The following is a 25,701-nucleotide window of genomic DNA, read 5'->3' on the forward strand; positions in this document are numbered from 1 at the left end:
GCAGCAAGCCCAAATGCAGATGCAACTTCAGCAGTTGCAGTACCGTCAGCAGCAGCAACAGCAGCAGCAACAGCAGCAGCAGCAACAGCAACAGCAACAGCAGCAACAGCCGGTGTCGCAGACCCCGATACAGACTCCTGTTTCTGTCTCGGCTCAACAGCTTCAGATGCCTCTCAATGGTCCCGTCAATGGTGCTTTACGTATGTTTACCTTTCCGTAATTGTAAAAATCTTTACCTTACACTAAAACTGACTGCTTCCTTTTCTAGCATTCAATCCCGCTACTGCACCGAAGCAAGTGTCTACTGCGACAACGAATGGCTCGCCCGGAGCCGTTCCGACTCCTCATCCAAATAGCCCGTTCACCGCTGAACAGCTGCAAATGTTGCGCACTCAAATAACTGCTTTTAAACTGATTTCCAAAAACATGATCATCCCGCAGCAGCTTCAACAGCAGCTTTTTGCTCCTTTGCGTCAGCTCCAGCAGCAGCAAGCACAGCAGGCTGCCGTGGTTCAAATTCAGTCACCTACGTCTGGTGCCCCTCAGCAGTTGCCATTTACAGTCTCGCCAACTTCGTCAATCGGCCAGCGAGTAACCGCAACTGCGGTTAATCCTACTTCTCAGCCTGGCCTTCCGACTGCTGCGGCGCCTTCGCCTATGGTTTCCGGTGCAGCAGACATTGCCGTGCCCTCTGAAGATGTTAAAGCAGCTACGCCTGTTCCTGCTCCTAAGGCTACTGGTCAAAAATACGAAATCACCTCGCCGTATCTGCAAGTGCAGCAGCCAATCCAGTACATGGACTTTGTGTCTCGCCAGAATCGCCTTTTGATTCCGTCAATCATGCCAACTGGCGTAGACATTATTGCTATTAAGGAGGCACGCGAGCAAGCGATTCGCAATCGTGTTGCGACACGAATTACTGAACTTGAGAACCTTCCTGCAAATATTTCTGGATTTGACGCGAAAGATTTAAGTTCTGAGCTTGATCGAGATTGTGTCGTCAAGTCGTCTAACGTTGAGGATGTGAATGAAAAGAAGCCGGCTACTAATGGCCATAAGGAGGTTGAAGATATTTTAATGACGGACTTGGACAATGAGTCTGAGGAAAAGAATTTTGTTCCCGTAGAAGAGACCACTGTTGATGCTACCACCACGATAGAGACTGTCTCTCCTGAAGATAAGCTTAAGGTTCGCGCTCTCATTGAGCTCAAGTCACTACGCATGCTCGCAAAACAACGTGAATTGCGCAGTCAAGTACTCAAGACAGTAGTGCACTTCAATAATTTAGCAATGGCTGCCTCGCGATCCACTTTCCGCAGACTCAAGAAGCAGAACCTACGTGAGGCGAGACTTACTGAGCAGCTTGAAAAGCAGCAGCGTGCTGAGCGTGAGAAACGCGAACGCCAGCGCAATCTCGAGTATCTTGTGGGCGTGTGTAATCATGGTACCGAGATCCTTAACGAGGCGCGTGCTTTACAAGCTCGACGCCAGAGACTTGGAAAAGCCGTTCTTGCTTACCACACTTATACTGAGCGTGAGGAGCAACGACGCGCTGAGCGCACTGCGAAGCAGCGTCTGCAGGCCCTTAAGGCCAATGATGAAGAGGCTTATATGAAACTGCTGGATCAGACTAAGGATACTCGTATTACGCATTTGCTTCGACAGACCAACACTTTCTTGGACTCGCTTGCCCAGGCTGTCAAAGATCAACAACGTCAAACTCGTGATGAGCGTATTGCGGTAGGACTTCCTACTGACGATGCGGAGTTGGATGAAGACGGAGAAGAGAATCTTGATTATTATGGTATCGCACATCGTATCCAAGAAACGGTCACTAAGCAGCCGAATATCCTTATCGGAGGTCAGCTGAAAGAGTATCAAATCAAGGGATTACAGTGGATGGTGTCTTTGTATAACAACAATTTGAATGGTATTTTGGCAGATGAAATGGGTCTCGGGAAAACCATCCAGACTATTTCTCTTATCACGTATCTGATTGAGTCGAAGCAGCAACCCGGACCTTATCTTGTTATTGTTCCTCTGTCGACGCTCACTAACTGGAATATCGAGTTTGATAAATGGGCACCCACGGTCAAGAAGATTGTGTACAAGGGTCCTCCGCTTGCTCGTCGCGCGCAGCAAGCCGCTATTCGTGCTGGCGATTTCCAAGTCTTGTTGACGACATACGAGTACATCATTAAAGACCGCCCTGTTTTGAGTCGAATCAAATGGGTGCACATGATCATTGACGAGGGACATCGTATGAAAAACTCTCAGTCAAAGCTGAGTAGCACTTTGACTCAATATTATCATTCGAGATTCCGTCTTATCTTAACTGGTACACCTCTACAGGTTCGTTGTCATATTTTTCATTTTCCAAAGAGAGTAATTACAAGCTAACGCTATTTTAGAATAATCTTCCTGAATTGTGGGCACTTTTGAATTTCGTACTTCCCAAGATTTTCAATTCGGTTAAGTCGTTTGACGAATGGTTCAACACGCCCTTCGCCAACACTGGCAGTCAAGAAAAGCTAGAGCTTTCAGAAGAAGAGACTTTGCTTATTATTCGTCGTCTACACAAAGTTCTCCGACCATTCCTTCTCCGTCGTCTCAAGAAGGATGTTGAGAAGGATTTGCCGGACAAGGTAGAAAAGGTCATCAAATGCAAGATGTCTGCGCTGCAGATGAAGTTATATGAGCAAATGCTTAAATATAATGTACTGTTTGTGGGTTCGAACATTGTTCCTGGCGGTACAGGCACAAAGTCTGGACTGAAGGGCCTCAATAACCAGATTATGCAGTTGCGCAAGATTTGCAATCATCCATTTGTTTTCGAAGAGATTGAAAACTTAATCAATCCCGACAAACTCACCAATGACGATCTTTGGCGTACGGCTGGAAAGTTCGAGCTGCTTGATCGTATGCTTCCCAAGTTCCGTGTGACAGGACATCGCGTGTTGATGTTTTTCCAGATGACGCAGATCATGGATATCATGGAAGATTTCCTGCGATTCCGTGGAATGCAGTATTTGCGTCTTGACGGTGGCACAAAATCTGAAGATCGTTCCGAACTGCTTAAACTTTTCAACGCCCCGGATTCGCCGTACTTTGCCTTCTTGCTATCGACTCGCGCCGGTGGTCTAGGACTCAACTTGCAAACTGCAGATACAGTTATCATTTATGACACAGATTGGAATCCACATCAGGATTTACAGGCGCAGGATCGCGCGCATCGTATTGGACAGACGAAGGAGGTCCGCATTTTCCGACTGATCACAGAAGATTCTGTCGAGGAAATGATTCTTGAACGTGCACATCAGAAGTTAGATATTGACGGCAAAGTCATTCAGGCGGGTAAATTCGACAATAAATCTACTGCCGAGGAACAAGAGGCGTTTTTGCGCTCCTTGCTCGAGGCTGAGGAAGCCAAGAAAAACAAGCGCGATGACGACGACGAAGAACTTGATGATGAAGAACTTAACGAGTTACTTGCGCGTAACGACGAAGAGAGCATTGTCTTTAAGAAGATCGATGCCGAGCGTCAAGCAACGTCGATTTATGGAAAAGGCAAAGCCAAGGAGCGTTTGTACTCACTTAATGAGCTACCAGATATCTACAAGACGGATATGATTGAAGAAATTCTTGACAATAACGCCGATGAAGGCGAGACTGGTCGCGGCGCGCGTAAGCGGAAAGTCACGAGGTACGACGACGGTCTTACTGAGAAGCAGTGGTTAGACGCACTCGAAGATGACGATGATACAGTTGAAGAAGCACTTGAGCGTGCGCAGAAGAAAGATCGCAAAAGGGGGCGAAAGCGCAGTAGAAAGATGTCGTCGGATTCTGACGATTAGTTGGAAGATTACAAATTGTGTGGCGAGGATGAATTTTCTTACTGATTTTTGACGTGTTTTTACAATTTCATTCTTTCTTTCCTTTTTTGCTCTTGTATTTGAAAATGTGTCGCTGTTGATTTTGTATGATATTGCTATTTAAAGCAGAAAAATTAGTTGATCGGTAGTGTTTTGAGTAATTGTTGAGTGTAATAGATTGATAAATTATCTTCAAAATTTTTACGAAGTATATTACCAAGACTACGGTTGCCAACAAAAATCATAGTAAGTAGACAGTCATTTTATATTTCAACCATTATGAATATCATAAACTCAATTACACACACTCAAGAAAAACCAATAAGACGCTTATTTGAAGACCTTGCCATCAGCAATCTCCTTGGATACACCATCGATTACGATAGGCTTATCCCAGGCCCACAGGTCCTCAACAAACTCCTTGTCTTCCGGTTTGGTCGCATCGAGCTTGACGAATTCGTAGCTCTCCCAGTCAGGAGCGACCTCGAAGGCAGGAAGCGCGTCTTGGCCACGGACGAGGAAGGCACCGGTGATGCCAGAGTCATTGGAGACACCATATACGACGAGGCAGCCAAAGAGGTACTTGGTCGAGGCCTGGAGACGGTTGAAGAAGCCACCGATGAGGTTGGCAGACATGAAAGTCAAGGTCAGCTCATCGTTGTACTTGTAGTTGACGCGCCAGAGCGAGTAGTCAGACGGGTCGTAGTGTTCCCAAAACCAAGGGAGAGCAACGGGGCGGGTATCCTCGTTGGAATACTGGCGCTTCCACGAGTCAATGGGGAGCTTAGCGGGACCGAGAGCTCCAAGAGGGTGCTTGGCCTTGGGCTCCTCAGCAGCAACCTCGTCATCGGCAGGAGCGGCAGCCGCCTTGGGTGCAGCCTCCTTCTTGGTCTCCTTCTTGGTCTCCTTCTTGGGGGGAGTGTACTTGACGGCCTCTTCGATGAAGACGGCGGGAGCGGCGGGGATAGTTGACCAGAAAGGCTGATTGGTAATGAGAGTGAACCATCTGATGAAGGCAGGGTACTGAGCTCTCCACTGAGCTCCAAATACATACTCAAACCCACGAACAAGAAGAGCAGCGGAAACAATATCAGCCAAAGTAAGTCGCTCGCCAACGAGGAAAGTGTTGTTGGTCAAGTGTTTCTCAAAGACACCAGCATAGACGGCGAACGACTGCTCAGCGTTTTCGACACTCTTTTTGTTGTAAGGCATTCTGCCGATAAGCGGTTGCCACCACTGAGACAGAGCTGGGGCAACGTCCATGTTGGAGAAAGACATCCACTGGAGAATCTGGGCCTTTTCGGCGGCAGTCGAGCCGGTAAGAATGCTCTCCTTCTGCGAGGCAACTGTTAATTGTAAGAGTGAGTACAAGTGACTGTTGGGAGAGGCAGTCGCCAGGCGAGAATTGCTAAGGATCAGAATAATAACTCTCAACACATTTTGATTAAGACAGGGATAACTGTTTAAATAAAAAAACATCATCATGTAGAGCAGCACACGCCTGACGACTAGAGGTCAAAATAAAGAAAACCAAGAATGTGGAACGTACAGTAGAGAGCAATGGCCGAGACCTGGTGCAGCACAAGACCATCAGCACCAACAAATGCAGGGATCTATAAAGATTGAGTTAGCACCAATGAACGATCTCTAATGAATGAAGGCCCTTCGAATCAGAAAAAAGAAAAGCCTAGTTAGTTCTTACTCTCTTGAAGGGAAACTGAGCCTCGTACTCGGGAGTAAACTGTCCCAAGCCCATCTTGACAAGCTCAACATCGAGATCAAAGTACTTGGCGAGCATCAGGACAATTCCTGTTCTCGGGTTACCCTAAATATTTGGCATGAGTTAGGATATGAAGAAAGAGACCGAGATGAGTAGCACTACAGCTAGACAGTATCGTCTTATAATACAATTGACTCAAGAAACAGTCTGAACAAACAAAGCAGGTAAATTACATACGACGTAACCATAAACTGTTCCGAAAGACATTATTATAGGACGAGGATTCTGAAGCAAAGGGAGCAGAAGAGTGTGAAGAGGAAAAAGAGTCGTCTCAAATTTTTTTTTAGACAGAAGGATGAGGACTAGGGTTTAGTAATTTTTTACGCAGCGTGCTGAGAACTACGCCTGCCACTCTCGTTCACTCTCTTCCGAGAAAAAATTCCCGGCTGGCCAAACGAGAAGAAATCAAAGCACGACGTTACAACTGAGCTTGCAATACATGACAATGCTGCGACTGTCGACGCGGACAATACCATTTGTACCGCGTGCATGTGTACGACGGCTGCATGCCGGTGTAGCGCGGTACGGGCGTGAGGACGCAAGGACAAGTCAGACGTGGTTATATAGACCGGCCGGGTTTGATCATCGACGGGTGAAGTATGGCGACTCGGAGGTGTATGAAAACTGGAAGGCTGTGATGCGAGAGCACTTCAGAGAGGATGCGGAGCAGAGAGGCAAGGAGGAAGACGAGGACGAGGTAGAGAAGGAGTTGGACGCAGAGCAAATGAACGAGTTGTACAATGAGGAACTTGAGCACATGAAAGAGACGGAAGAGGCCTCAGCTGAACACTCTCTCGCGATGAATGAGCTTTCTGAAAAATTTGCTGAGGTGACGGCTGAATCCAGCGAAAAATTGAGCGAAAAAGACATTGACGAGCTGTTTGAGCAAGATTTGGATCCTGAAGCTGCTCTAGCTGATGAAATCGAGAGAAGCAGCAACTTAGTACTCAAGGCCGGAGAAGATGTGTCAGTATTCGAGCCCTTCCCCGAGGAAGTGACTCTTCATGATTTTGTGCAGCCACTGATGCGCGTTGTGCCTGAGTCCACGGCTTTTTACATGCGCGACATGGAATACATAGAAACTCTTCTACAGTTACAGGAACTCGACCGCAAGTATTCGCACTTGCCAAGGCTCCCGCAGAACCGTACGTCGTTAGATTTTCATGCGATCTCAACCTCAGGTTATGCGGAACTCGGACTAAGCGCAAAGCCGAGTACTTATCACGAGATCATGGAGATTGTACGATCGTTAGCCACAATAAGACCTGACGTACGTCCCGATGAAGTCTCTGGAGTACTAAGCGTGTTTTCACGACAGACAACTGCACGGAGTGCAGTTGAACGTCAGAAGAAGATCGATACTCTTGGTCGTGCATTTGGCAAGGGCAAGCGCAAGAATGCTTTAGCTCGCGTGTGGATCGTCAAGGGTAATGGCCAAATGCTTGTCAATGGACGGACCCTGACAGATCTTTTCGGTCGTACTCAAGACCGTGAGAAGGTCGCTGCGCCACTTCGGGCTATCGGTATGCTGACTGACTACAATGTTTTTGGTTTGGTTGAAGGTGGTGGTACTACTGGTAAGTAGTTCTGGGTTTTAAAATTGAGATATTTGAAGAAAAATACTGACCTAACTTCTGTGTAGGCCAAGCAGGAGCTTTGCAGCTTGCCCTTGCTCGCGCTTTGCGAGCGTACAATCCGGGCCTGAGCAAGCCTCTCTACGATGGTATGTCCAGTTTACTCGAAAATTCGACTGGTAACAGAGCTAACTGATTTTGCAGCCAAATACCTCAAGAAAGATATGCGTGTTGTTGAACGTAAGAAGCCGGGTAGAGTGAAGGCACGCAAGAGTCCCCAGTGGGTCAAGCGTTAAGGCAGAGTATGCAAAAGTTATGTGTATATAGATGTAAATACAGACACAAATGCTTGCATAACGAGATTATAGGCCTGCAAGCTGAGGCTGATGGAGCTGTAATTAAGGAGGTCGTCGGTATGCAACTGCTGTGCAATGTCTGACCGCAGTCCAACCTGCTCCACCACTTTCTCAGTAGCGCACTAAGAATTTCGAATATATTTGTTCTTCTTAATACCACCCTCCCAAACCAGCCCCGGTCAAAGCAATGAACGCCAGAGAGACCGGAAGGCAGCTGATTGAAAGTCCTCACCAGTCGCGTGCGGCGCCGGGTTCAGGGACATCGAGGAGCCAGCCGCAGCAGCCTATACTCTTCACCGATCCGCGTCTGCTACAGTCTCAGCAGTCAGAGCAGTCGGAGCAGTCGGAGCAGTCAGTACAGAGTCAGTATGAGCGCGGGGAGCAGCGGGAAGTAGGTGGTGATGTTGAGAGTGGGCTGTATTTCCAGTTTGAGGATCCTGCTTCCATGTTCACCGCCTATCCTCAACAGCATCCAGGTCTACAGTATCAGTATCAATCACCATTCCAGCAGCAATATCAGCAGCAGCAGAGCATGGTGTCAATACCAGATTATTCTGTCTCTTCTGCTTTGTCTGCGTCGGCGCCGGAGTATTTGCAGCCAGGTCGATTTTTTACCGAAGAGCAACCATCTATTCTCCGCCAGCCATACGCCTTTGCAAACATCTCACAATTACAGGAAATGCTCTTGCCGCTCTATCAATCCCTCTCTAACTCACTACCAACGGTTGAATTAATACAGTCTGCCCTTCCACGGCTTGTATTTCTTTCACGATATCTTGCCGAACATGCAGAGGATCTCGGTCTAGTCGACGACACCACCTTGACGCATGAGAGCAGACTTCGTTTCTGGGCTCTTTTCAATCATACTTGGCTTGCATTGTTGTCGCGAGCATTGTCTTCTGCAGCTGACGTATCTGCGCAAATTACCTTATTATCGCCGACGCAGCTTGATGAGTGCGCTGCTGAGATTGTGGATTTGAGCGATGCTTTGCAGAGATATGGGCTTGTTGATTATGAGATTGGCGTTTGGGAGGATCGGCTTATCGAGTGTATGATTTGATCAATTGCTATTTTATTTTTGTTTTGAAGAGGGTTTAGAGATAACTGACTTGCTCATGCAGGGGTCATGGCGATACAAGGTCAGACACCCGGGTAGTAGATGCGCGGACTAGGATTCGTGCTATTAGAGATGAAGCAGTACAGGTTGTTGTAGTGTAAAGAAGTCAAAATTCCCGATACACCTGGGGTGCTTGTATGATATGTTGCAGACTCAATATAGTTGTATGCTCTTCGCATAAAGTCCATCCAAATCATCCCAAAAAATTAAATTAAAATAAAATAAAAAGATATATACCAAAGATAAATCAAAATATATCAAGAGTCATTTTCTGTGCAATATCCGTACTTGATACCATATCGATAAACTCCTTGAAACTGATCTTGCCATCTCCATCTTTATCGGCCTCCATTATAGTCTTGTCGACAATCTGCTGCAATTGATTCTCTTTAAGGTTATTCCCAACCATCATCTTCATGACCAAAAACAGTTCACCGTTAGAGATAAACCCATCGCGATCAATATCGTACACGTTAAATGCAAATTTAAGCTTCTCGTCTTGCTCTCCTCGACTAGAAAATGCCGATAATCCAGCTAGAAACTCTTTGAAATCAACATCTCCGCCACCATCTTCATCGAAAATAGCAATTAACCGCGATGCGAGAGGATTTGTAGCGATAGCAGGAATAGCAAGAAACTCCTGCTTATCGATCGTGCCAGAGTTGTTCTTGTCGAGCTTCATGAATCGCTTTCGTAATCGGTCGACTTCTTCGTGTGAGAAGTTGGTTGTCGATACTATCGACTCCATCAATTGAGAACTATTTGCTCCCATCTTGTCTCTCCTTTTCCCTAGTTTTCTGTCTGTATTTCTAGAAGGGAGTGTGAGTGAGAGCTAAGTCCTATCCTTTAAGTCAGCTGAGGCTGAACATGGTACCACGGCCTTATGCTTACATATTCTGTCAACTAAACGTATTTAAATTGTTTGTGATGATTAACATACTCACATGGTATTTAGTATATATCTCACTCAAATTTTTGGAGAATTTATTTCTATCATGATAAACCTGCACAGCCAATCAGCTTGCGAATATTTACAGTCATGTCCAAAGTCACCCTGAATCAGATGCTGAGCCGCACGAGCTTTCATCACTTTTGGTCCCAAATTTTTTCTTTTCCAGAATTTTACAATTCTGAACTGACCTGCTTATCTTTATCCTCTTTTTATTCTTCTTTCTTAGCCTAATAATGGTTCGAGATAACTCAAACACAAAGCTTTCGGAGCATGAGCGCTTTGTGGCGTGTATTTCAGACATTGCGCTAGTTTTAGTCGAATCTCTACAGAGCTCAGGCAAAGATGTGAATTTGAACGGCCTCGTTGGACGACTTTCAAAGAAATACAAGCTCAAGCATCAGCCCAGATTGACTGATATCATCTCTGGTATTCCCGATCAGCACAAGAAATACCTACTTCCAAAACTTAAGGCGAAACCTGTGCGGACTGCATCTGGCGTATGTATTACTTTTATTAATCAAGAACCTAATGATTTGGGACGTTGTTAACAAAGAAATCCAGATTGCTGTAGTGGCAGTAATGTGCAAACCGCATCGCTGTCCTCATATTGCTTACACAGGAAACATTTGCGTATATTGCCCCGGCGGCCCAGATTCGGACTTTGAATATTCGACACAGTCATACACCGGCTACGAGCCGACATCGATGCGCGCAATTCGCGCCAGATACGACCCTTACGAGCAAGCCAGAGGTCGTATAGAGCAGCTTAGACAGTTGGGACATACAGTAGACAAAGTCGAATATATTATCATGGGCGGCACATTCATGAGTCTGCCAGTCGAGTATCGCGAGTGGTTCATCAGCAATCTGCACAACGCACTCTCGGGCTTTACTACACCCTCGCATCCAACTTCAACGACTACAGATGGAATTGTAGATGAATCTGTTGCCATGTCTCAATACTCGCAAACAAAATGTGTCGGTATCACGATCGAGACGCGGCCGGACTACTGCCTTGACCAGCATCTTTCCGATATGCTTCGCTATGGCTGCACCCGTCTCGAGATTGGCGTACAATCAGTCTACGAGGACGTTGCTCGCGATACTAACCGCGGTCATACTGTGAAAGCCGTCTGTGAAACATTTTGTCTAGCCAAAGATGCCGGATTCAAAGTAGTCTCGCACATGATGCCTGACTTGCCCAACGTGGGCTTCGAACGCGACCTCGACCAATTCCGCGAGTACTTTGAGAACCCAGCCTTCCGCACCGATGGACTCAAAATCTACCCGACCCTAGTAATTCGTGGAACAGGTCTGTACGAACTTTGGAAAGCAGGCAAATACACATCCTATCCGGCTACGCAACTTGTCGATCTCGTCGCTCGTATTCTCGCACTCGTACCGCCATGGACACGTATTTACCGCGTGCAACGTGACATTCCGATGCCCCTTGTCACCGCTGGCGTCGAGAATGGAAATCTTCGTGAACTAGCACTTGCACGTATGCGAGATTTTGGCGCCACCTGCCGTGACGTTCGCGCACGAGAAGTGGGTATTCAAGAGGTTCATCATCGGGTACGGCCTGAGCAAGTTGAACTTGTTCGACGTGATTACACCGCCAATGGCGGATGGGAGACATTTCTTGCCTATGAGGATCCGAAGCAGGACATCTTGGTTGGATTGCTTCGGTTACGACTTTGTAGCGAGCGGACGACGTTCCGTCCTGAATTACGTCAACAACGCACGAGTCTGGTGCGCGAGTTACACGTTTACGGAAGTGTGGTACCACTTCATTCTCGAGATCCGCGACAGTTTCAGCATCAAGGATTTGGTACGCTGTTAATGGAGCAGGCTGAGCGGATCGCAAGAGAAGAGCACGGAAGTTTAAAGATTAGTGTTATTAGTGGTGTTGGTGTGAGGAATTATTATGCCAGACTTGGGTATTTTCTGGATGGTCCGTATATGTCTAAAATGCTGTGAGAACTTTTCTTGTAGTAACATTTTTGCATTAAAGGCGTTGAAAAGTTTTTTAGGAGTTAGTTTGTATTTCTCAAAGTCATCGAGTACGCTTGTTATACAGTAAAATGTCCCAATAATTTATTCATTTCGTGAAAAAAAAATCCAAGTATAAAGCAGCACACTTATAAAATACAGGAAAAGCTTTACAAGCAAAAACAAGTCAATAGTCGTTAATAGCTTATAATAAGTTTATACATTGTTGTTAATCATACAAACAAAAGAGGCTTACACATTTGTTACACGACAAACAAATCTCAACGACCAGAAGCAATAATTGCTTCCCTTCGTTCTATCTCACACGATCTTTCACTAGAATACACATAAGAATCTACAATTTTTGCAAAATCATGAAATACACACACTGATCCAAAAAAAAGAAAAAAAAAAGATTTTCGAAAAAGATAAAAATACAAGCTTCAATTGCCAGGATACTTCTTCTCATCGGCAAGTAGTCGGTCTTTCAAAAACGATTTGATCTCTGGCTTTTCACGATTGGTCTTGATAAATCCATTACAAAGACCAACGCACTTATCCCACCAATCTTCAACGCTGTTGACAGCATAATCCTTATGACCGTCCTGAGCGCCAGAAGTAGAAGTCACGACCGTCTGCGAATCGATTTCATCACGCACCCAACGCCAGAATGCAGCTGCGAAAAGGTAGTGATAGTAATTCGCAGGCTTGGTCTTAAATCCGTAAAGGCTGTTTGTGTAGGTACGAATTCCGCAATCCTTTAGCTCAGATTCAGGAATCTCGGCGCCAGACTCGTCAGTCTGCGGCGCAGTCGTCTCGTATAGCCGTTTACGGAAACCCGAGATACCGTCAAAGAGCGCTTCCGAGATCGCAAGGTCATTCTTGAGAGTGCGCTTCATGCGACCATCCTGCGAGTAAGCAAGAGTGCAAAAGTCCTCAGTTGTGCGTAGAAGCTTGTTATTGTATCCGACGGCGAAAGAATAGATCTCAGCCTGCATGACCGCCCAAAGCTTCTCGCGACGCTTCTCATTCAGAAGCGTAATTCCTGTCTCGTACGAAGCGCGCGAGGAGTGCGGCAATGGGCGGTAGACGCTCGATACGGGGATCGTCAGGTCTGTGTCTGTTGGTGGCAAGTTCGGATTCGAGGTCGACGAGGGATCAGTCACGCCTTGACGCGGTGAGTCGGTGTGGTCATCGTCCTCGTCGTATTTGATGCGTTTTGAGACTGGCTCACTGTAGTTTATGTTAGCAATAATCTACAATTTTTTGCCGAATAAAAAGAAACGCACTCAGAGTCGTCGTTCGTACGGGCGCGAGATGAGCCATCGGGAAGAGGCGTACTCGAGCCACCATTAGCCGCCTCCTCAGGGGTGTCGAGATCAAGAAAGCGACGCAGAAGTACGAGCTCTCCATAGACGGAATTAATACGCGTCGACAGGTTCTCAATCACTAGCTGCCCGACCTTGGCGAGGGCAACGTCACCGAGGATAGGCAGGAATTTGTCGTTTATGGACTGCACGCGGGCTCGGATTTCGCGATAGTGCGGCGGTTGGCGACGACGGGGCCCGTTTCGCGTGACACCGCCGCGGGAAATGACTGATGTTGTGCGGGTCAATGAAGATGCTGCAGTACCAGGGGCGGGAGTGGACTGGTCGTCATTGTCGTCGTCATCAGCATCGTCGTTGTCGTTGTCGTTGTCATTATTCCGCTCTTGGTCGGCGTCGGCGTCGGCGTCGGCGTCGTTATCGAGTCCATTAGGTTTCCGGTGGTCTTGGGGCGAGTTTGTCGAGGATTCGTCGGCAGTGACTGCCGCGCGGGTGTCGGGAGTTTTAGCGGGGGTGGACTCGAGCGAGGGGGCGGCGGGGACCGGTTCTGGCGAGGAACCTGCGGTGCTCGAGGGGTCCATGGTGAGAGGGGAAGATGAGAAGAAGATAAGAAGGCGATAAGAAGATGAGACAAAGGGAGAGGGGGAGGGAGAGCAGGAGAAGAGAAGAATGAGCGGAGAAAAGAAATGAAGAAGGCTGTCGCTGTTTTTATGCTTTGCTTTATTTTAGTTTGATCTATTTTATTCCTGCTTCAGATAATATTCCGCCATTGCTATTATCTAATTTTTTGAATGTTGTGGCTACAAGTGCGCAACAATTAGTGCATAGAGCTATATATATTTGTACATATATATATATATATATATATATATGAATATATATGTTGTCAGTATATTGTCAGTATATTCCGCTATTTGGTAAATATATTAGAGGATCTACTAGTCAATTGGCGTTACCTCTACTTTGTATGATATCTACGACTTAGTTTTGCTGCAAAAAAGAATGACTACTTATCTGTCATTTTGCATCATATTTACTGTTCCTGATACGGACATATCTCTCCCGCTTAACCATAATCATATTATTGTTGTTATTGTCATCCAGAGCATCTTCAAACATACCACTAATTATTCATACACTAACAGTGTGTGTCAGAATCGCACATTCATTGGAATACAATTTATTATTTTCTTAAATACATATACTCTTCGTCTACCATATCTTGCTATATACTATCTACACCCAGTTGATCAGCTTCTCCTCTTCCTGTCCCTTCACAATCTTCGTCTTGCGCGCGAGCAGATCCTCTACTTTAACCCGAACACCCGTCTTGCCACCAAACTGCTCCTCAAAGTGATCGACAACCTCAGTCGTAGTAGACAAATATGGGCCGGACCCGGCACTCTCGCCAAGCACATAGGCGCGCACGTCGCTCTCGCTAGGAAGTCCATTGTGGTACGGGTACTCTTTGTAATCGTCGGCACCAAAATCATCAATCGCTTGATATAACGGCTGCATCTCAGCCACGAGATCCTCGCTGAAAAACACCTCTTTGACATGTTTATCCGTCGGAGGCTCAGCCCAATCCGCACGGTCGTTGCGCTTCTCAATAACGCGGTGCGTGACGCCCTTCTTGAACTCTGGCTCTCGCATGAAATAGTACGCAAGATGAATATCGCGCTTAAACATCTGCGCAATGCTCAAATTCCGACTCGTCCGCACGAGCTGCAGCGCAACCTTCATACTCAACGGACACCGCATCTCCAAAGTCTCAACCGTCTTCTTTGCAAACTCACTTGGCTCGGCACGCAGAGCAGCCAGAATTTCATCGAGTGACTTTTTCGAAAAGCATCGGTCGATTATCTCGCCTACTTCACCGCCAAAACTGTACTTGTAGTTCTCCGGCACGGTCTCTTGGAAATCATCAATCGCACCATTAAGCACCGCGTTAAGCTTCTTTGCACCCTTGGGATCTAATTTTGTATCGAGCTGATCCAGTGAACGGCTACTCAATTCGACGATCCGCGCCTCGAGATCCGGCAAGCTGTCAGTCTTGACCAGGTGCGTGGCCGCGCCGGCAATATACGCATCGAATCCGTTCAGACGCTCGCCAGTCATTGCTAAGTACGTTCCTAATTCTCCATCAAGTCGTGAAAGGAAGAAGCCGGCTCCGACGTCAGGGTAGAAGCCAATTAATGTCTCTGGCATCGCGAATACCGTCTTTTCCGTCGCAATCCGGAACGGAGCGTGCATCGACAGTCCGGCACCACCTCCCACTAGATTTTTGCCATTAGCTTTTGCTCCTTCAAAAGAACTTTATTCTTTATAATGAACATACTTGTTATTCCGTCCATTATTGCGACAACGGCTTTGGGGTAGGTAGCCAGTAAGTAGTCGAGGCCATACTCTCCCGCGAAAAAACCCGCCGATTCCTCAACCGGAATATCCAGCAACGCTAAATAAAAAAACACGCACATCAATATCCATTCATGCATGCAGTACAATCCACTGCAATATGTAAGAAAATTGAAATACATACATGCAACATCGCCGCCGGCGCATAGCGCACGGCCACCAAGTCCCTTGATGATGACTACCGATGCATCTGTATCTCGCCACGCCTACAGTAGCTCTGTTAGCTCGAACCGATGCAAACCTGCATGAATGAAAGAAGAAGAAAAAAATCATACCTTCAGTCGCGGCATGATTTTGTCGACCATAGACTTATTGAGCGCATTTAGTTTTTTCGGACGATTGAGCTTGACTATACGGGTGAGCATATTGGACTCGAAGAGAACGTCGTCCTCGGCGACGTCTGAAGCAGCTGTAGACGACATCTATAGGTAATAAATACGAGAGTTAGAGGGGTTTGGTGATAAATCATAGCGCGTGCAGCAAGTGGAGAGTAATAGCAAGGAAAAAAGGTACCCTAAGAAAAGCCTGGCTTGTGATCTTTGCGCGGAGAGGCATTGAGTGACGCAGAGTAGACCGAAGAAGCGGTCTGGAGGAGGAAATGAGCATGAATAGGAAAGAAAAGGGAAGAGAGGAAGGAAAGGAAGTTGGAAATGGATGCTATTTAAATTAGCGATAAGAAAAGAAACGAAGCCGAGGTGAAATCGACGCTGGAAATGTTCGGGCGGGGCTCGGGTTTCCTCTTTGATGACGACTCTGAATGTTCTTTGTATATGATTCCAATACACAGAGCAAAGTTGCTGGAAAATGATATATGGAGCATTAGAAATATTTGTTAGACATTTATTTTGTCATACAACTTGTTTCATTAAAAAAATACATATAAGAAAGTTACCAATAACGCCATCCAACGCGACATACAACGCTGCCATCTTCATCCAAATATCTTAACCCACAGCTCTGAATAGCTACTCTAATGTAACAGCCCAACTAAACAGTCATCCTCAGTTTTGCATCTCGTCGCTCACGCAATACCCGGCTCTGCTCCTGCAACCGCGCAATCTTCGCCTGCAGTTCCGCTTCTTTCTGCCCGTTCCATCCAGCAGGTCTCTTCATTCCTCGTCCACCGCCTCCGTTAGACGGAGCATTAGTTGTACTAGAACTCGTAGCAGCACCAGTAGATGAAACACCGCCATTCCTCATCCTCGCACTAGCTTCCTCTTCTCGCCTCTCAAGGTCCTCCTTACCTTTCCTCCGCCGACTATCAAAAGCAGCCTGCCTCTCCTTCTCCCTCTTCTTTGCGTTCCGCTTATTATCATATTCTTGTCTTAAGCTATCGGAAAGTAAAACCTCATTTGCTATTGATAATGCGTGGAACACCTCGACAGCATTTGCAGATTTATTCTTGTCCGGATGGTACTTTAACGCTGACTTGCGATACGCACGTCTGATCTCGGATTCGTCGGCGGTATCATCTAGTCCCTGTAAATAAATGTTAGAAAATTCTTCTCAGATTGACATATCCTTGACTGATATTCATGAACGAAAACAGGAAAAGGATAGCGATCAGAGATCAGAGATCAGAGAAATGGGGACCGCGTACTAGTAAATGGTAGAAATCGTATTTCTTTGAAATCTCATCGCGCTCAGCTACCGAAGAGGCCATTGTTCAGAACCCTCTTAAATAAATATCAAACTGAATTAATATTGATATCGCTTCTTCTTCTTTTTTATATATCACAAATGAACGTCTTGTATCGAAATACGATTGAGATCTGTTGCCAAGTGGCGGATGTTGAGTGAACTTTCAAAATCGTAACATTCCTCCCAACTATCTACTACACTCAGCTCTACAGACTTATAATGACCAACCACTCGACAGTTTCCCTATTTTCATTTTAATTATATATATCATGGATTTATCGGTCTTATTTCCAAATGATGGAGTGAAGATAGTAGTGCAAGAAATTTACACCTCTTAGGACAGCAGTCTTCCAATACTGCATCAATTTTACAATTAGCACACTCGAAATAGTAAGCTTCTAGTAAATTTTTTGATGTTTGAACTCCAGTTCTTTTGTCTAATAATTACAAAAATACAAGACGAGTGCTCATATATGAAAGCGAGTAACCCAAATCAAATAGAAATTTTTGAACGACCACCAGCCACATATTCGTTTTTTTGGTTCAATACAATGACGTGAATACATTTATCGGTTCTATTCACATCGTAGTTAGTATATATCCATATCTTGCATTTTTATCGACGAACTTAAACTTACCTTGACGAAACCAATGTCCTTGGAGTACTCCCGGAAGCACTGTCTGCAGATGTTGAGTCCGTACTTGCGGATCAAACCGGCAGAGTGCGCGCAAACACGGCTGCAATGATTGTAGTTAGCATTTGATCTCAAATCCAGTCGCTGATGCAGTGCAGTAAGTAATGCCCTAGTTTGTGTTGCACTTTTATCCAATTCATCCAGGCGTAGCCAATCTTGCTATCGTGTATACATCCCCAAAGCTACTTTCTGTCTCTACTCGTTTATAACACCATTCATCCTCAAGAAACACTCCCTGCACTGCGTCGACCGCAAAAAAATGAAGAGTTGACACATACCACTGACGCGATCCCTTGCCGTACTTTCTGGGGTGCGAATACCAAACGTCTTCGTGAGCCATATTGAGTAATAGTCGTCGATTAAATCAAGAAATCTATCACTAGTTAGAATCCTCTGCACTTATAAATATATGTTGAGAGAGCCTCGAAAGGTAATTGTGTAAAGTGTAGTTGGTCCTTCGACATAGTGATTCTTTACAACCTCAACTCCAAGTCACACACTCTCGATTTCCAAATTCTCTCAAGAAAACTCGAAAATAACAAATAATCACATACCGATATGAAGAAACAAAAAGTCGCAGGATAATCAAACGAGACTTTCTGTATGGATGGGTTGTACTGTCGCAGTGCTGAGAGATGTCTTTGGGCATAGGCTTCCAAATCTCGAATCAAACCCAAACTCAAAAACGCAGTCACATTTTAGAAACTGTCAAGTTATGTAATTGTAGGGTTACTATGTAGGGTTATAATTATGTATTATGGGCACGCAAGTACGGGTATGTTTACGCGCGGCTGGTAGGAGCGCGTCGAGTTCGAGATCGGGAGAATCGAGCGATAATACATTGTCGATAGCCTTCATGAACTAATCCGAAGTAGTACTCTCAATCAACTCACAGATATGAGCGGACGCGACTCAAGTAGGTCGCATATCCACATGACCAACCCGCGCACAGCGCTCTTCTTCGAATCCTGGACAAGTGACCACCTCCCCGACGAAGACATTGCAATAGCCCCCGAATTCGAACCTATCAATCCCGAAGATGAAGACGACGTAGTTCCCGATCAGCATGCTGCATTTGGTATCTTGCTTGCGCAATTGAAACGGTATCGACCGGCTGCATATACAAGTGCTTTGCATGGTGGATCGATTAGTGCCGCGAGCGCTGCTAGTGCGGCAGCTGCTATTGCCGCCGCAAGCCCGGGAACCTTGCCGATGTCGTTCTTAAACGCATCGGCATGGAAGGATCTTGATTTACTAGATCTACTAGAGCAAGGACCCGAGGAAGGTCAGGATGAGATTGTGCCGAGCAGAGTATTGCAAAGTACGACGCTTGCCAGGATAAGTTCGGTGGCAGAATATTACCATGAACGAAGAGAAGATCTGGGAGCTGCAAGGCGCGCACCAACAATGGTTTCTAGGAGGCCACGCAGAGATACTGCGATGGAAGGTGATGCTGAATATGCGCGGCATGCGAGGAGTTCTGCCAGAGCTCCTAGGTGAATTAACTGTCTTGATATTGTTTTTCCTTTTTTCCCTCCAAAGTTTGGCGTTTCACGGGTTTATAATCAATTGATTTATATATATTTATAAGTCAACTACATATTACAAAGCAGTACTCCTCCGCTCAACTTCCTTTTTCAAAGCCTCGCTCATAATCTTCTTGGGCGCATCAATTCTCGTCCAAAGTCTAAACTGCTCATATCCCTGTCCAAGCAAGACATCAGTCCCTCTAACAACCTTCCAGCCACCAACCTTCTCCGCGACTTTCATTAACGGCGTAACATCAGGCTTGTATGCCATTTCAACCAGCACACCTTCGTCGCAGCCGTCGATGCTGAACAGCGACGAAGGAAAGGCGTCTTCAGTCATAGCATCGCCTGGCACGTTTCCTACTATCACTCGCACAGGGAGATATTCTTGCTGAGGCCAGGACTGTGGATCGAGAGAGTCGACGACGATAACTTTGACTAGCGAGGCAAATACATCGCTGATTTCCTGCGCCTTAGAATTAGTGCGATTGTAAATATACACCACGTCCACGCCAAGAGAATAAAGCGCGTATATGGCCGCACGCGCTGAGCCACCTGCGCCAATCACAAGAGCACTAGCAATGTGAGACGAAGGATCAGATAAGGACTCGAGGACAGAGTCGCGGATGCCAACGTAATCAGTATTTTCACCTCTGAGCGTGCGGGTTCCTGTTTCGTCCTCGTCGACGAGAACGGTATTGACGGCGCCAATGGTAGTCGCTGCAGCTGAGACCGAATCTAAAAATGGTATAATGGCAAGTTTGTGCGGGACAGTGACGGAGGCGCCGCCGAAAGACGCAGACGCGAGGAGAGATGCAGTGTCGGTTTTGTCGAGGGTCGGTACGTCGTTGACGAGGTATGTGTGCGGTAAATTGAAGGCAGCAAAGCCTGCATTGTGGATTGTGGGGGAGAGTGTGTATTGGATGTTATGGCCAAAGATGTAAAACTTTTTGCTCATGTTTGCTGTGTTGAAAAAATCAGATTGAAGATGTCTTTAATTTGAAAGAGGACGAGGAAAACATAGAAATAGCCCCTGCACAAAAATCAAAACACTTGGCTTCCCCGCATTGCCTAGCCTCGGTTTTCTACAGCAGCGGAGTATAGTATATTCCGTGCTCATGAATATAAACACTCGTGTATATACTTGAATATATACACAGTCGCTGACATATAGGTCAATGGCACTGTTCTTTGCCAGAAGCAGACGCGATCTGTTTTCACAGACGCTCAAGAGACATCCGCTGCTGTACGTACTCATCCGCAGATCAGCTCCAACCCACTAATCATATTGTACATCAATAGAGTCAAGTCGCTAGCATTAGCAGTAATGTCAGCATCAGGGGAACTCGTTGCATGCTACACCGCCGAATGCGTCGCCTATCTCGGCCGCAAGGTGCCGGAGCGGTCGTTCAGGAGAATTCCCTTTGAGCGGCGACGGATCTTCAAACTCGTCGGCTACGGCTTGCTTGTTGCCGGCCCTCTTCTACACTGTGCGTATACTCTTATTGAGCTCAGTTTACACAATCACGAGATCAAGAAAACTAAACGGAGATTTATCTACAGATACTCTCAGACTCGCCGGCCGCATCTCGCCGCCGAACTCTAGCCTGCGTCGTATGCGGTTTTTCCTCTCGACGCTCTTGCTCTTACCAGTTCTCAATGCGGCACACGTCGCAAGCATGGCTATTCTCGGCGGTGCGCGTACATGGGCGCAAGTCGAAGCAACAGTGCGTCGAGCAGCGATACCGGCCTCGCTAGTGACTGCGCCTGTGTTGCCGTTGCTTGCTGTGCTTGGGGCTGGCACACCGAATGAGGACGCGTGGGCGTTAGCGTGTGCTGGAGTTGTTACTGCATTTGCGACTGTCTTTAGAGCCGCCTGGATGGCTAGTAAGTAGCGTAGTAGTAATATAATTGACAATATATAGAGTAACAAAACATAGCGAGCAATACTTCACAAGTAAACAGCTTTAATACTGGTTTTGAACCCACCATCATCAGTAACGTGAACATCTGTACAACTAACCCCAATACAATGCGAATACTCACCGAGCCGAAAAAAAAACCCTGCTCCTCGCCCGCTCCCAGCTTTCTTCACTGCCACGTCTTCTTTCTCTCCTCCACACAACACAATGGCCTACCCTCGTCCAGCTCAGTTCGACGACGGCCATTACTACCCTCAGCAACAGCATGTTCCGGGTCCTCCTCGTAGGTACCCTCAGGCCCCACGTGGGAGAGGCGGGTACCCGCCGCAGGGCTATGCCGCGCGGCCGCAGCACCAGCAACAACAGCAGTACTTTGCACCACCACAACCACATCAGCACCGCCGGCCTATTCCGGCATCGCACGCGAGTGTAGAAGATTTTGGAAGCGCACCTCCTCCATCGCGGTTTGGTCACCTACGTCCATTCCGAGCACAGCCGCGTCGCGACCCCGATTTCGACTACGATGATGACGACGGCGAAGTTGGACGCGGCGGAAAAGGCGGCGATGATGTGCCGATTGACGATTACTCTTCTATGATTTCGGATGACCTTGGTGCATATGACTCGCGGTTTCCGGCTGGCGGTGGCGGCGGACTCGCGCACATGAAACAGCAGCTTCAGCAACAAATTCCATCTCGACGAGGCGGCTACCGACCACCTCCCATGCACCAGGTCAGTCATGGGCATCAGCAGCCGTACGCTGGTTCTCGAGCAGGTTATAGAGCTGAGGACTATGATGCCGTCAACGCGGGCATGCAGCGTTTGAACGTCGGAGGCCGCAGTGCGACAATGTCCTCGGCCTTTGCAGGCTACGCGCAAGGGGGAATGCCCATGCGGATGCCGCCGCAGGGTGGATACTACGATGGCGGCGAGGATGATTATTTTTACCATCCCGGACAGTCGCCACAGTCGCCTCACTCACCGCAGCTTGAGCAGAGACCGGGGTACGCTTCTATGCCTGTACAGACTGCACCGCCGCACGGTCGCGGTCGGGGCGTCGGTATGCCGCGTAGTGTATCGGGTCCAATTATTGCTGCGCATCAGCAGCAACCAGTCAGACGAAGACCTATGCCTCCTGCACAGCAATTTCAACAGCAATTGCTGCAGCAACAACAGCCGCAGCCACAGTATGAGTATGCTGATGACTTGCCGTCACCAGCCTCTGCTGCATCGCGAAAGACATTCGAAGATGCTCGGGTTGACCCAGTCGTCTCAACCGCATCTTCCTCACCTCCTGCTTTACCTAAAGCGCCTCCGTCGGTTGATGTTGACCCAGAGTCTCCTGGCGAGACAGAGGATCTTGAAACGATCGGTTCACAACCCATTCAGCAGCAGAAATCGAACGGGTCGAATGTCGACGCTGGCGATGTTCTTGGTTTCTACATGGATTCGCCTCAACAGCCTCAGCCCGACGCTGAAGCGGATTCTGCAAGAGATCCTGTCTATGAAAATTCTATACCTGCCTCTCCTGCCCTTCCAACCGAATCCACGGTATACGAAAGACAACAGCAGCAACAACTACAAGAAGTCAGTGACCATGAGTACGCAGAGCCCGCTGCCTCCGAGTCAAGTGGTAGCGCATCCGAATCCTCTGAGCCTCGTACAGCGTCACCTGCCGGTACGACCTTGTATGGAGGACAAGCGCGTGCGCCAAGGATGCCGCTTCCGCCATCGAATTTGGGACAGCAGCAGGAAGACGCGGCGTACACTTCTTCTTCTTCTCATTCTTCTCAGCCACCACAGCAGCGCAGACCTGTGGCTCCATTGATTCACTCGCAGCAGTCGTACACGAACACGCCGCCCCCATTGCAATCGCAATCATCATTCACAAATGCTCCGCCACTATTAAATAAGCAAGCGTCATTTCCAAGCCCTGGCCAACAATATCTACCTCAGCTGCAGCAGGATGATTATCACTATGAGCAGCAGCAACCGGTGCGTCGTCCTATGCCACCGCAAGGATTTGCAGGCCCACCACGTGCGGCATCACCTGGACCGGCAGTATATCGTCCAGGTCTAGGTATTGCCGCTGCGCCATTACAGCCGTCACCGCAGCTGCAGGGATTTGCTCAACAGTCGCAGCCGCAACGGCCGGTAATGAGGGGAGTGCAGATACCTACTGGTGCGCCAGCTGGATATCGAGGCGTGCAGCCGCAGCAACAGCAACAGCAGCAGCAACAAGCGAGAGGCGGAATGAGGCGGTACGATTCGGAGAATGAGTTGCCGGTGCCGCCACGCGCGGCGACGTTTGAGAGTGATCAGCATGGACGGATGTCGCCGCGACCAGGGATTCAACAGCAGCCGCAACAACAACAGCAACAGCGACAACAGCAACAGCGACAGCCGCAGCAAAAGCAGCAGCCCCAGCAACAACAGCTGCAGCAAAAGCAGCCATATCAGACAAAGCCAGTTGCGCCAGTACGGCAATATAGTCCCGAATCGGCGATGGCGAACGCGCAAGCAATACTGCCTCCCGAGCCCAAGAAAGATGCACCACCGGTGACGGCTGCCTCGCTTGAAGAGGCGAAAAGAAAGGCTTCAAGCGGTGGTAAGAACGATCCAGGGTCTGCGTATGCATACGCCAAGTTATTGTTAGAGGCAGCAGGTAACAGCACGCTTGCGTCGCAGAGTGGGAAATTGGACGCGAAGCAGACGCGCAAGAATGTTGATAAGTGGACATCTACCGCGCAGAAGAGTATCAAGAAACTGGCTACGCAGAGTAAGCCGTACCCGGAAGCGATGTTTTTTCTCGGAACTTGTTATGGCGGTGCGAATCCGCGGATGCAAGTAGAGACGAATCGCGAGAAAGAATACGAGTTTTACCGTAAGGCGAGTAAGCTTGGTCATGCGCAGGCGAGTTACCGCGCGGGACAATGTCAAGAGAATGGCAGCGGCGTGAAGAAAGATGAAAACAAAGCATTAGCTTTTTACAAACTTGCCGCGCAACAAGGCGACTCAGGTGCAATGTACAAGATTGGCAGAGTATTGCTGAAAGGTGGAATGGGCCAGGCGCAGAGTACTAGCGATGCGTTGATTTGGCTGCGGCGAGCCGCGGATGCTGACCACCCTGAGGCATTGTACGAGCTTGCGAGATTACATGAGACGGCTGATGGTTCGAATGCGTTCCTTGCACGCGACGAGAAGCTCGCGCTTGAGTTGTATAGCAAGGCGGCCGCACAGGGACAGTTGGCTGCGCAATACCGAATGGGTGCGGCGCATGAATACGGACATCTCGGTGCGGAGGCAGATGCTCGGCGCAGTGTGGGCTGGTACTCGCGCGCTGCGCAAAAGGGTGATAGCGAGGCTGAGCTGGGATTGTCTGGATGGTACTTGACTGGTGCCGAAGGCGTGCTGCCAAAGAGTGAAACAGAAAGCTATTTGTGGGCGCGACGAGCAAGTGAGAAAGGTCTTGCAAAGGCCCAGTATGCGGTTGGATACTTTGCCGAGAATGGAATTGGCACGCCTGCAAATATGACAGAGGCGGTGAAGTGGTATAAGAAGGCAGCTGGTAAGAAAAGGATTTTTTTACAAGAGGTTGACAAGAAGCTAATGATTCGTATAGGACAAAAGTATGCAAAGGCCGTGAATCGACTTAGAGATCTTGGACAATGAGAAAGAGTAAGTGTTTTATTGAATAGTGGAATTGAATTAGTACTAATTGATGTGGTTAGAATAGATGAGCGTATGATTGTAAGATAGATGTATGTAAATGTATTTGTATTTTGAATTTGAATTTTGAATTCGTATCTTGTAATTGAATTTGTATTTGAGTTTATTTGAATTTTGAGCTGTATATTACTGAAAGCTAATTGATTTTTTGAATGGGAGGATAAAAATTGTTTAGGTATAGGGAGGTGGTGGTGGTAAATTGGTAGTTACAGTACTCCTGATAAGGAAAATTTGCAGCACGCGAAATAGATTTGATTGGACACATATAGGTATGAAGCTATCGAGAATGAGCGGAATGAAATAAGAGGAATGAAATGTGTGTGAGAAGTATTGGAATAACAGAAGTGATGATAGGGCGGTAGGGGCGAAGCGTAAGAACGAGAGGCACGTGAGAAGCATAACTGAGAATGACAAGTATATATATACTTATTTATATATATTGATTCAATTTACAGCGAAAAACAAGAGACGAATATAACCACATCCACAATTATGTGTTCATATGCAATTTGTATAAATCTTCAACATAGCAGCCGCTATCTAAATTTACACTTGCATGATAATGCTTAATCAGGAAACAGGTCGTATAACTTGTTTGGCTCCATGACATGCAACGATAGCATATTAGTAAATATCGAATTAACGTGTGATCTTTTCCCGTAGAACACCTGGCTAATCGACACTTAGCATCTAATCTATGTGACCTTGTAAACAAATCATTCTGGTACCACACCCAGATAGCGGTTAAGATAATACATCCAGCATAGCTCACCGCACGGCTAAAATTATCTAGACAACCGGC

General features: G+C 47.3%; 15 protein-coding genes across 15 annotated transcripts; 7 read left to right on the top strand and 8 right to left on the bottom strand.

Moving 5' to 3' along the window:
- Nucleotides 1-125: 125 nt before the first annotated feature.
- On the top strand, nucleotides 126-4,048 carry V2V93DRAFT_347710 (SNF2 family N-terminal domain-containing protein). Its single transcript, XM_066907917.1, has 3 exons — nucleotides 126-200; nucleotides 269-2,352; nucleotides 2,412-4,048. Exons 1-3 carry the CDS (start codon nucleotides 167-169, stop codon nucleotides 3,852-3,854), a joined length of 3,561 nt encoding a protein of 1,186 aa, XP_066764954.1. The 5' UTR covers nucleotides 126-166; the 3' UTR covers nucleotides 3,855-4,048.
- Nucleotides 3,988-5,952, bottom strand: V2V93DRAFT_371684 (uncharacterized protein). Its single transcript, XM_066910566.1, has 4 exons — nucleotides 5,830-5,952; nucleotides 5,575-5,697; nucleotides 5,422-5,485; nucleotides 3,988-5,218 (listed from the first exon to the last, which is right to left on the bottom strand). The coding sequence occupies exons 1-4, from the start codon at nucleotides 5,857-5,859 to the stop codon at nucleotides 4,203-4,205; spliced, it is 1,233 nt and encodes a 410-aa protein (XP_066764955.1). The 5' UTR covers nucleotides 5,860-5,952; the 3' UTR covers nucleotides 3,988-4,202.
- An 80-nt stretch (nucleotides 5,953-6,032) lies between these two features.
- V2V93DRAFT_371688 (mitochondrial 37S ribosomal uS9m domain-containing protein) lies at nucleotides 6,033-7,878 on the top strand. The gene is made up of 3 exons (XM_066910567.1): nucleotides 6,033-7,229; nucleotides 7,295-7,375; nucleotides 7,431-7,878. The coding sequence occupies exons 1-3, from the start codon at nucleotides 6,092-6,094 to the stop codon at nucleotides 7,520-7,522; spliced, it is 1,311 nt and encodes a 436-aa protein (XP_066764956.1). The 5' UTR covers nucleotides 6,033-6,091; the 3' UTR covers nucleotides 7,523-7,878.
- V2V93DRAFT_371689 (uncharacterized protein) lies at nucleotides 7,879-8,915 on the top strand. Its single transcript, XM_066910568.1, has one exon. It carries the CDS (start codon nucleotides 8,028-8,030, stop codon nucleotides 8,640-8,642), a length of 615 nt encoding a protein of 204 aa, XP_066764957.1. The 5' UTR covers nucleotides 7,879-8,027; the 3' UTR covers nucleotides 8,643-8,915.
- Nucleotides 8,611-9,644, bottom strand: V2V93DRAFT_371691 (uncharacterized protein). The gene has a single exon (XM_066910569.1). The coding sequence runs from the start codon at nucleotides 9,469-9,471 to the stop codon at nucleotides 8,947-8,949; it is 525 nt and encodes a 174-aa protein (XP_066764958.1). The 5' UTR covers nucleotides 9,472-9,644; the 3' UTR covers nucleotides 8,611-8,946.
- Nucleotide 9,645: 1 nt separating this feature from the next.
- V2V93DRAFT_347719 (uncharacterized protein) lies at nucleotides 9,646-11,759 on the top strand. Its single transcript, XM_066907918.1, has 2 exons — nucleotides 9,646-10,148; nucleotides 10,213-11,759. The coding sequence occupies exons 1-2, from the start codon at nucleotides 9,885-9,887 to the stop codon at nucleotides 11,629-11,631; spliced, it is 1,683 nt and encodes a 560-aa protein (XP_066764959.1). The 5' UTR covers nucleotides 9,646-9,884; the 3' UTR covers nucleotides 11,632-11,759.
- Nucleotides 11,732-13,688, bottom strand: V2V93DRAFT_371694 (uncharacterized protein). The gene is made up of 2 exons (XM_066910570.1): nucleotides 12,933-13,688; nucleotides 11,732-12,876 (listed from the first exon to the last, which is right to left on the bottom strand). The coding sequence occupies exons 1-2, from the start codon at nucleotides 13,547-13,549 to the stop codon at nucleotides 12,087-12,089; spliced, it is 1,407 nt and encodes a 468-aa protein (XP_066764960.1). The 5' UTR covers nucleotides 13,550-13,688; the 3' UTR covers nucleotides 11,732-12,086.
- Nucleotides 13,689-14,132: 444 nt separating this feature from the next.
- V2V93DRAFT_371696 (mitochondrial 37S ribosomal protein mS47) lies at nucleotides 14,133-16,085 on the bottom strand. The gene is made up of 5 exons (XM_066910571.1): nucleotides 15,897-16,085; nucleotides 15,659-15,805; nucleotides 15,508-15,589; nucleotides 15,307-15,423; nucleotides 14,133-15,244 (listed from the first exon to the last, which is right to left on the bottom strand). The coding sequence occupies exons 1-5, from the start codon at nucleotides 15,987-15,989 to the stop codon at nucleotides 14,205-14,207; spliced, it is 1,479 nt and encodes a 492-aa protein (XP_066764961.1). The 5' UTR covers nucleotides 15,990-16,085; the 3' UTR covers nucleotides 14,133-14,204.
- A 131-nt stretch (nucleotides 16,086-16,216) lies between these two features.
- On the bottom strand, nucleotides 16,217-17,207 carry V2V93DRAFT_371700 (DnaJ domain-containing protein). The gene is made up of 2 exons (XM_066910572.1): nucleotides 16,984-17,207; nucleotides 16,217-16,862 (listed from the first exon to the last, which is right to left on the bottom strand). Exons 1-2 carry the CDS (start codon nucleotides 17,044-17,046, stop codon nucleotides 16,371-16,373), a joined length of 555 nt encoding a protein of 184 aa, XP_066764962.1. The 5' UTR covers nucleotides 17,047-17,207; the 3' UTR covers nucleotides 16,217-16,370.
- A 201-nt stretch (nucleotides 17,208-17,408) lies between these two features.
- V2V93DRAFT_371703 (40S ribosomal protein uS14) lies at nucleotides 17,409-18,336 on the bottom strand. Its single transcript, XM_066910573.1, has 4 exons — nucleotides 18,274-18,336; nucleotides 17,998-18,092; nucleotides 17,663-17,762; nucleotides 17,409-17,599 (listed from the first exon to the last, which is right to left on the bottom strand). The coding sequence occupies exons 2-4, from the start codon at nucleotides 18,057-18,059 to the stop codon at nucleotides 17,591-17,593; spliced, it is 171 nt and encodes a 56-aa protein (XP_066764963.1). The 5' UTR covers nucleotides 18,060-18,092; nucleotides 18,274-18,336; the 3' UTR covers nucleotides 17,409-17,590.
- A 99-nt stretch (nucleotides 18,337-18,435) lies between these two features.
- On the top strand, nucleotides 18,436-19,270 carry V2V93DRAFT_281243 (Apc13p protein-domain-containing protein). Its single transcript, XM_066907194.1, has one exon. It carries the CDS (start codon nucleotides 18,617-18,619, stop codon nucleotides 19,217-19,219), a length of 603 nt encoding a protein of 200 aa, XP_066764964.1. The 5' UTR covers nucleotides 18,436-18,616; the 3' UTR covers nucleotides 19,220-19,270.
- Nucleotides 19,271-19,277: 7 nt separating this feature from the next.
- Nucleotides 19,278-20,254, bottom strand: V2V93DRAFT_371708 (uncharacterized protein). The gene has a single exon (XM_066910574.1). The coding sequence runs from the start codon at nucleotides 20,204-20,206 to the stop codon at nucleotides 19,322-19,324; it is 885 nt and encodes a 294-aa protein (XP_066764965.1). The 5' UTR covers nucleotides 20,207-20,254; the 3' UTR covers nucleotides 19,278-19,321.
- A 97-nt stretch (nucleotides 20,255-20,351) lies between these two features.
- V2V93DRAFT_371710 (uncharacterized protein) lies at nucleotides 20,352-21,179 on the top strand. The gene is made up of 3 exons (XM_066910575.1): nucleotides 20,352-20,494; nucleotides 20,551-20,738; nucleotides 20,812-21,179. Exons 1-3 carry the CDS (start codon nucleotides 20,427-20,429, stop codon nucleotides 21,141-21,143), a joined length of 588 nt encoding a protein of 195 aa, XP_066764966.1. The 5' UTR covers nucleotides 20,352-20,426; the 3' UTR covers nucleotides 21,144-21,179.
- A 2,496-nt stretch (nucleotides 21,180-23,675) lies between these two features.
- V2V93DRAFT_325565 (uncharacterized protein) lies at nucleotides 23,676-24,842 on the top strand (the record flags this gene model as incomplete). Its single annotated transcript, XM_066907504.1, has 1 exon — nucleotides 23,676-24,842. The coding sequence occupies one exon, from the start codon at nucleotides 23,676-23,678 to the stop codon at nucleotides 24,840-24,842; it is 1,167 nt and encodes a 388-aa protein (XP_066764967.1).
- On the bottom strand, nucleotides 24,719-25,385 carry V2V93DRAFT_371714 (uncharacterized protein). Its single transcript, XM_066910576.1, has one exon. The coding sequence runs from the start codon at nucleotides 25,296-25,298 to the stop codon at nucleotides 25,071-25,073; it is 228 nt and encodes a 75-aa protein (XP_066764968.1). The 5' UTR covers nucleotides 25,299-25,385; the 3' UTR covers nucleotides 24,719-25,070.
- Between the last annotated feature and the right edge of the window lie 316 nt (nucleotides 25,386-25,701).

This window comes from Kockiozyma suomiensis, assembly GCF_038497685.1.
Source record: "Kockiozyma suomiensis strain NRRL Y-17356 unplaced genomic scaffold V2V93scaffold_9, whole genome shotgun sequence".
Classification (NCBI taxonomy): Eukaryota; Fungi; Ascomycota; class Lipomycetes; order Lipomycetales; family Lipomycetaceae; genus Kockiozyma; species Kockiozyma suomiensis.